We start from the raw sequence: 9,308 nt of genomic DNA, 5'->3' as shown, positions 1-9,308 counted from the left end.
GGACAGAGACTGAGAGACAAATATTGAAAGAGAGAGAGACAGCGAGTGAGGGAGAGATATCAAGATAGTGAGAGACAGAGACTGAGGGACAGACTGAGGGACAGAGACTGAGGGATAGAGACCCTCAGACTCTGTCCCTCAGCCTCTCTGGAGAGAGAAGAAGAGGAAGTGAAAGGTACTGACGTGGTTTGTCTGGGTCAGACCATTTACAAACTGAGGAACAGACAGTGAGACTCTCACAGGCTGCAGCTTTATAAAGCAGAGCCCAGTGAAGGGAGAGTTTATCAGTAACCAGGCACAGGGACACGAGCACACACCATGATTTCAGCCATCCAGCTGCTCTGGCCTCTGGCATCCTGCATCGCAGGTACAAATCTCTCTCCTTCCACCTTGAATATTTCCCTGCTCTCCATTTCAATCCAATTCTCCTGACTTGTGATTGAAGGGAAAATGCTGAAAGGAGAGGAACAGTCAGTGTCTCCAACAATATCTCATTGTACAGCCTTTCTGTGACAGTTCTTACTTCACTCTGTTTCTCTATTACCCCTCAGGTATCAATGCAGACATCATCTTGACCCAGACTCCCCCGGTGCTGTCAGTGAGCCTGGGCCAGACCGCCACCATCACCTGTACGGCCAGTGAATATGCCAGCGATGACGTGCATTGGTACCAACAGCGAGAAGGACAGAAACCGGCTCTGCTGATCTCCGATGCATCATCTCGATTCACAGGAATATCCGAGCGATTCACCGGCAGTTACCAATCCAACACATTCACCCTGACAATCAGCAATGTTCAGAATGAGGATGCCGCGGATTATTACTGTCAGCAAGATTACACCTTCCCTCTACACAGTGATACAAAGCCTTACAAAAACCCCAATACACACAGTCCCACCTCCTGTACTGACACATCCCACAGTTTTATATAATATATAATAATGGACACACAGCACCACCTCCTGTACTGACACATCCCACAGTTTTATATAATATATAATAATGGACACACAGTCCCACCTCCTGTACTGACACATCCCACAGTTTTATATCATATATAATACTGGACACACAGTCCCACCTCCTGTGCTGACACATCCCACAGTTTTATATAATATGTAATAATGGACACACAGTCCCACCTCCTGTGCTGACACATCCCACAGTTTCATATAATATATAATAATGGACACACAGTCCCACCTCCTGTACTGACACATCCCACAGTTTTATATAATATATAATAATGGACACACAGTCCCACCTCCTGTACTGACACATCCCACAGTTTTATATAATATATAATAATGGACACACAGTCCCACCTCCTGTACTGACACATCCCACAGTTTTATATAATATATAATAATGGACACACAGTCCCACCTCCTGTACTGACACATCCCACAGTTTTATATAATATATAATAATGGACACACAGTCCCACCTCCTGTACTGACACATCCCACAGTTTTATATAACATATAATAATGGACACACAGCACCACCTCCTGTACTGACACATCCCACAGTTTTATATAATATATAATAATGGACACACAGTCCCACCTCCTGTACTGACACATCTCACAGTTTTATATAATATATAATAATGGACACACAGCACCACCTCCTGTACTGACACATCCCACAGTTTTATATAATATTTAATGAACACAAGAAAGGAAACTGAACAAATTATTTGCACTGTCCACTACACACTCCAGTCCCTGTGGTGTCCACCACTCGCTGAAGGCCTCGAGTTTCCCTCTTACTCTCCATGTCCACATATGAAGAGCAGCTGAAAGATTTATCATCTCAAATTAAAATTCTCAACTCTCCCAACAAAACACAGAGATAGTGAGAGAAACAGAGAGAGAGAAAGAGTGAGGGAGAAAGAGTGAGAGAAAGATGAGTGAGTGAGTGAGTGAGTCAGAGACAGAGGTTTTTGTACAGCTCCTCCACTGGAAGCTGTCAGTGTGCCTTGTTTTCGGTACAGGAACCAAACTCAGACTGAGTAAGTAAAGCCCAATCCTCCGTTATTAACCCTTTCAATGCTGAAACTTTCTCAAACACAAATACTGAATAGTTGAAGGTGTTAGTGAGGAAGCTGCAGTCAATGAAATGGTTGATTGAAGAACACTGTGTAGAACAGGGAGTCCAGCTGTATTTCTTTCCTTCCATTCCCCCCTTTAAGCAGCAAGATATAAGTAAGCAGCTTTTACCCACCGTGTGGAGGAGATCTGGACGTTTGCAGACTGTGTTCACATTCCTGCAGCATGGAGTGAAATCACTCTCTAGACTCCTGTCAGTCTCAGTGTGACACACACAGGCAGAGTTTGATGTGAAGTTGAACTCTCTGTCTCACTCTCTGATATAACTGATCACAGCAGCAGCACAGTCAGACACCGAGGTGCCACCTGCCCCAGCTTTCACTCTGCTCTCTCCACTCCCTGCTTATCTCTTGCTGAAGTTCTGATGACAAACAGACACAGCAGGGCTCACAATCCAGTGGCTTCAGTGTTCCAGGCTTTTGGGGAGACTCTCCGTTACTTTCTCTTTGGGATGAGTGCAATCCAATATTTATCCCGAATCCAATGCTGATTGTTCTCATTGCTGTGTGTGGGATCTTGCTGTGTACATGTTGTGACCAGTCCTCAGACAGGGTCCCTCATTTGTTAACATCCTGAACCGGATCCCAATTTTGTTTTCCTCTGGGTGAGGAGTAATCAGCTGGAATCCCACCCTCGATTGGTCACAACAGGGTTCATTTAAAATGGATCCCTTCACCCGTGGAAACCTTACACAGTCCATGTAGTTTTTTATTAGCCATTGAATCCCTACAGTGCAGGAGGAGGATATTCAGTCCATTGACAGAATTACGAGGGACAGAGATAGGGTAGATATGAGGAAACTTTTCCCCTTAATCACAGAGGCAGCAGATTTTGAGAGACGTGAGGGAAATCTTTTCACCCGATTCTCCAAAAGAGCTTCTTACCCAGGCTCCCTGTAACCCTGCGCATTTACCATTGCTAACCCACCTAAAGAACACACTCGGGGCAATTTAGCATGGCCAATCCATCTAACCTGCAGAGCTTTGGAATGGGGGAGGAAACTGGAGCACCCCGAAAAATGTCTCAACTCACATTCTGTCACCCCAGCACCAGTACACACAGCTCAGGGATACAGTTGGATTTTTAACCCATTTCCCTGTTGTTTCCTGAAATGTAACAAACAAACATGTCTTTCACCCCAGGATCAGTTTACTTTGAATTCAGACCATTTCCACATTCTGGGATATAACTCAACAGGAGATGGGTTTTGGATTCTGCTGAGATGTGACAATCAGTCTCCATTGTCTCCATAACCACAGGAGATTAAAGTTTCTATTTTCTGTTTGAAGAAGTCCCTGACACCTTTCAGGTGTGATATTCCATCTTCTCTCGGGTCTGGTCAGTCAAATATAATCCACATCGGAATTTTCCAGAAGTTGGTCACTTTACATTCTCGGCCATCTTGGTTCAGTCAGAGTGTCATAGACATTTACAGCACAGAAAGAGGCCCTTCAGCCCATCCTGTCTCTGCTGGCCATCAAGCTCCTAACGATTCTAAACCCATTTTCCAACACTTGATCCGTAGCCTTGTGTGCTTTGGAATTTCAAATGCGCATCTAAATACTTCTTCAATGTTGTGAGGGTTCCTGCCTCTACCACCCTTTCAGGGAGTGAGTTCCAGATTCCCAACACCCTCTGCGTGAAAAGGTTTTTCCTCCAATCCCTCAAAATCTTCTGTTTCTGAAATTAAATCTGTGCTCCATGGCTTTTTGAATCTACTGCTAAAAGGGGAAAAGTTCCTTCGTATCTGCTCTATGTCTTCATAATTCTGACCTGCTGCAGTTACTCAGGGCTTTGGTGAGGCAGCACTGGGAATATTGTGCACAGTTTTGGTCTCCCTATCTCAGGAAGGATATTTTTGTTCTAGAGGGAGTGCAGAGAAGGTATCCCAGACTGATTCCTGTTATAATGGGACAGATGTATGAGGAGAGATTGAGTTGGTTAAGACTTATATTCATTGGAGTTCAGAGGAATGAGGAAACAACTCATGCAGACTTATAAAATTCGAACACGTTAGGGGGAATAGTGAGGTAAATACATGGGGTTATGGGGAAAGAGTTGATGCAGACTCAATAGGCCAATACAGGAAGCATGTTCCCAATACCGGAAGCATCCAGTTTGAGGCATCATAGCCTGAGAATATGGGGTAAACCTTTTAGGACTGGGGTCAGAAGAAATTCCTTCACCCAGTGAGGGGTAAACCTGTGGAATTCTCTATCACAGAAAGCAGTTGAAGCCAAAATATTGTACATTTTCAAGAAAGAGTTTGATTTAGCTTTTGGGGTGAATAGGATGAAAGAATTTGGTGAGGAAGACAGGATCTGGCTCCTGATTGGATGATCAGCCATGATCATGATGAAGAATGGAACAGGCTCAAAGGGCCAAATGGCCTATTCCTGTTCCTATTTTCTGTGATTCTATGCAGACCAGCATTTATCACCCATCCCTAATTGCCCTGGTGAAGATGGTGCTGAGGTGGTGGAATAAGTTCTACTCCAATGAGTATCGGCCCAACTTGCTCAAGCTTTCCTCATAAGACAATCCCTTACTCGGTGGAATCAGCTGAGTGAACCATCTCTGAACTCTTTTCAATTCTCCTATATCTTTCCTTAGGTAAGGCGACCCTAAGTGTCCACAATATTCTAAGTGTGATTTTCCCAATCTGCTTTAGCAAAACATCCCTCCTTTTATACTCATCCTCATTGGAATGAAGAGCAACATTCCATTTGCCTTCCTAATTTTTTTCTGTTCCTGGATGCAAAGACACCCAGATCACTTGATAGAATCTCTCCAGTTTACTAGTATTCTGCTCTATCCTCCTGCCCAAGTGGACAACCTCACATTTTCCCACATTATTCTCCATCTGTCAATGTTTTCCCACTCACTGAACCTATCACTATTCCTTTTCAGACTCTCTATCCTCCTCACAACTTGCATTTCTACTTTTCATTTTATCATCAGCAAGTTTAGTGACATTACTCTCATTCCCTTCATCCAGCTCATTAATATAGATTGTAGAGTTAAATCCCAAACAACAGCCATCATCCTTTGTGCCGGGTATAACTCCAACCAGCGGAGAGTTTCCTCCTGATTCCCATTGGCTCCAGTTTTGCGAGGGCTCCTTGATGCCACATTTGCTCAAATGCTGCCTTGATGTTAAGGGCAGTCTCTCTCACCTCACCTCTGGAGGTCAGCTCTTTTGTCCATGTTTGAACCAAGGCTGTAATGAGGTCAGGAGCTGAGTGACCCTGGAGGAACACAAACTGAGTGTCAGTGAGCAGATTATTGCTGAGTAAGTGCTGCTTGGTATCACTCTGGACATGTTCAGATCACATTGCTGATGATCGAGAGTAGACTGATGGGGTGGTTATTGTGCGGATTGGATTTGTCCTGTTTTTGTGTACAGTTCATAACCGGGTAATTTATCACAATGTTGGGTAGATGCCAGTGTTGTAGATGTACTGGAACAGCTTGGCTAGGGACACGGGAAGTTCTGGAGCACAAGTCTTCAGGACCTCCGGAGGAGGTCGAGATGGATCATCCACTCGGAACTTCTGGCTGAAGATTGCTGCAAATGCTTCAGCCTTATCTTTTGTACTGATGTGCTGGGTTCCTCCATCATTGAGGATGGGGATATTTGTGGTGCCTCCTCCTCCAGTGAGTTGTTTAATTGTCCACCACCATTCACGGCTGGATGTGACAGGACTGCAGAGCTTAGATCTGATCCATTGGTTGTGGGATGGTTTAACTCTGTCTATCACTTGCTGCTTCTGCTGTTTGGTACACAGTCTCTGTGTTGTAGCTTCACCAGGTTAACACCTCATTTTTCAGTATGCCTGTTGTTGCTCCTGCCATGTCCTCCTGCACTCTTCATTGAACTGAAAGCAGCAGAGAATCCACAGAAACAGACTGATGTTTGTCTGATGTGTCTGTGTGTTTATTAGTTGTGACTGAGCAGATAGCAAGAGTTTCAGCAGCAACAAAGATGTTTCTCTAGTTCACCTCCCACTTTCCCCATCCACTTCCAAAATCCTTATGGGGAAAGGGCCAGCACCTGTCACATCCCCCCTCTAAACTACAGGCCTCCCATCTTTCAGATGAGACAATCTGATATCTGCCCTCTCAGGGGGTGTAAAAGATCCCATGGAACTATTGGAAGAAGAGCAGGGGAGTTCACCCCGGTGAACTGGTCAATATTCATCCCTCAATCAACATCACTACAAATCTGCTTATCTGTTTTTTCTTACTCTGCCTGCTGGGATCTAGCTGTGCACAATGAGCTGTAAAACACATTGGGACATTCTGAGGTGCTGACAGGTGCTATAGAAATGTAATTCCGTCTTTGGAGTTGGAGATTCCTGATCCTGACTCTCACCCATTCTCCACACACTCGCACCCTCCAGAGTTCATGGGGTCATTCGGAGCAGTGACCCAATCTGACCCCTGGACACTGAGAGTAATTCTAGCCTCACCCTTGACCTCAGCCCAGTGCTGGGCAGTATGGTTTGAAATGAAATCTAGAAGCTTCTACACCAGCCAATGGGAATCCTGTGTGAAGTGTGTTGATCCAAGTCTGCTCCAATGTTCTGGGATAAAGTTCTCCTGATCTGTGTGTGATCTGAGGTTTGTTGATGCTCAACCTGTTTCCCCCAGACAGACTGAGCAATAGTTCCAGCTTCCTGACTGGTTAACACTCTGTTAAAGGGACACTGTGTCTTTAAATACTCTCACTATTAACCATTTCAGTGCTGAATTTGTAGTAATCTTCTTTACAAGTGTTTCAGTTACATTGTAAAATGATTTAACCAGCTTCAAATCAAACCTTTAAAGTCAGACATTGACATAATTTGAAATCGAATGTGCCACTTTCCCTTGGATTCCAGCAGCTTTTAATTATAAAAAGCATTATCCATCCTCCAGTCCACCCACATCACACCTGTAGCCAGAGAGGATTGGAAAATAATGGTCAAAGTCTCTGTTATTTCTTCCCTCGCTTCACTTCGCATCCTGGGATACATTTCACCCGGGTCTGGGAATTTCACCATTTTAAAAGATGATAAACACATTAATATCTCCTCGCTCACTATCATTATCCCATTAATTATTTCACAATCCCTCCCCTCCTGAACTTCAATGTCAACTTTGTCCCTCCCACTTGTGATATTTGATGGAAATTATACATTAAGAACCACCTTTATGTCTTCTCCCTCTACTTACAAGTTCCCCTTTTGCTTTCTAATCAGCCCTATTTAATCCTTAGTTATTCTCTTTGCAATGTCCCACGCTATTGCTTGATGAACAAATCTGTCCTAAACGCTATCTCCAGCTTGAATATCCTCCCACTGCTCTGACACTGATTTACCTTCAAGTTGCTGTTTCCTTTCCATTTTGGAAAATTCCAGTTTGGTGAAATTGGCCTTTTCCCAATTTAAAATGTTTACTCTTGATCGATCTTTCCCCTTTTCCGTAGCTACTCTAAATCTATTATGATCATTATTACCCAAATGCTCTCTCACTGATACACATTCCATGTGCCCAGTTTCATTCTCTAAAACTGCTAAAACTGCCCCTTCTCTTGTTGGGATTGTTCCGTACGGGTTAAAAAAGTTCCCCCGGAATGGATTTTCAGAATTCTGCAACGTTGAAACATTGACACTGATTTGATCCCAGTTAATATTCGGGATGTTGAAAGCCTGAAAATGACAGTGATTAAAATTCCTTCTCTTCTCTTCCAGCCCGTGAGAATTCACAACCCACACTGACCCTGCTGCCCCCCTCCCCGGAGGAGGTCAAGACCAAGGGCACTGCCACCCTGGTGTGCCTTGCTGATCACTTCTATCCCGATGAGGTGGAGGTGAAGTGGAAGAAGGATGGTGCAGCCATTTCCAACGGGGTTCAGACCAGCAACTACCTGCGAGCTTCGGACAATACCTACAGCGTCAGCAGCCTGCTGACCCTCTCTGGCTCCGACTGGGAGTCCAACGCTCGCTTCTCCTGTGCCCTCACCCACGTGAGCCTCTCCTCTCCCCTCAGCAAGAGCGTCAGGAGTTCAGAATGTGCCTAGAGTGTTAGAGACAGTCCACAGAGGAGACACAACTTGGAATAGAACAGGGGTGAGCTGGGAGGACAAAGGTCACTGTCAGCATTGAATTACAACTCTCTTCCTTCTTGGGACTGAGTCTGAGACACTTCTGAGGGTCAGCGATTAAAGAACATTGTTGGGATATTGTTGAGGGAGCTTTACTCTGTATTAACCCCATGCTTTTCCTTTACTGGGAGTGTTTGATGGGGACAGTGTGGATTTGTGATAACAAGTAAAACCTCTCGAAGATGCTGAAGACTGTCAGCTGTACAGAAATAATGTGACCCTCTGAAGTATCTGCTTCAGTAAACCAGATCTCCTTCCTGCTCACCCTGCAGTTACAATTGAAGCTTTTGTCACTGTTTAAAGGGACAGGATTCTCATGTTATTGAGAAAATCCCCACAAGTGTTTTAATAAACCTCCATTCTCCCTGTGAATTTCTCCAGCTTCCTCTGGCTGGGCTGTTTATTCAAGTCTTTTTTCTGTCAATGTCAATGTGTAAAAGGTAATAAACATTAAGAATATTCAGTATATGTCTGGTGAGTGCTTTGGAAATGTCCCACCTCCCCATCAGCTGATTGGCTGCATTTCACCAAGTGATTGTCCTGATTGGTTGCTTGGCCTGTCAATCAATGACACAGGAAGAAGTCTCACAACACCAGGTTAAAGTCCAACAGGTTTATTTGGTAGCACAAGCCACTCGCTTTCGGAGCGCTGACCCTTCATCAGGGGAGTGGGAATTCTGTTCACAAACAGGGCATTTAAAGACACAAACTCAATTTACAATTTTGTCTTTAAATGCCCTGTTTGTGAACAGAATTCCCACTCCCCTGATGAAGGGTCAGCGCTCCGAAAGCGAGTGGCTTGTGCTACCAAATAAACCTGTTAGACTTTAACCGGATGGTGTGAGACTTCTTATTGTGTTTACCCCAGTCCAACGCTGGCATCTCCACATCATAATCAATGTCACATCAGCAGAAGATTGGATTCAAATCCAATGATCAATCATTTGAAAATGATCAGTTTGATCTGGAATCTCTTGAGTGACAAGATTGAAAACAGAAAAGAAACTGGAAGTTGCTGGGATTAAACCATCACAATCACAATTCTCC

The 9,308-nt window shown here is 44.3% G+C and overlaps 1 gene segment (V, D, J or C); it reads left to right on the top strand.

Moving 5' to 3' along the window:
* Positions 1–318: 318 nt before the first annotated feature.
* On the top strand, positions 319–8,177 carry LOC145348433 (Ig kappa chain V region Mem5-like). The segment is given in 4 exon segments: positions 319–367; positions 552–854; positions 1,978–2,016; positions 7,849–8,177. Coding segments are annotated over 4 exon segments (720 nt in total).
* Positions 8,178–9,308: the final 1,131 nt, after the last annotated feature.

Source organism: Carcharhinus amblyrhynchos, chromosome 9 (assembly GCF_965287045.1).
Source record: "Carcharhinus amblyrhynchos chromosome 9, sCarAmb.v2.hapA, whole genome shotgun sequence".
Taxonomy (NCBI): domain Eukaryota; kingdom Metazoa; phylum Chordata; class Chondrichthyes; order Carcharhiniformes; family Carcharhinidae; genus Carcharhinus; species Carcharhinus amblyrhynchos.
This window is presented reverse-complemented; position numbering and strand designations above follow the sequence as displayed.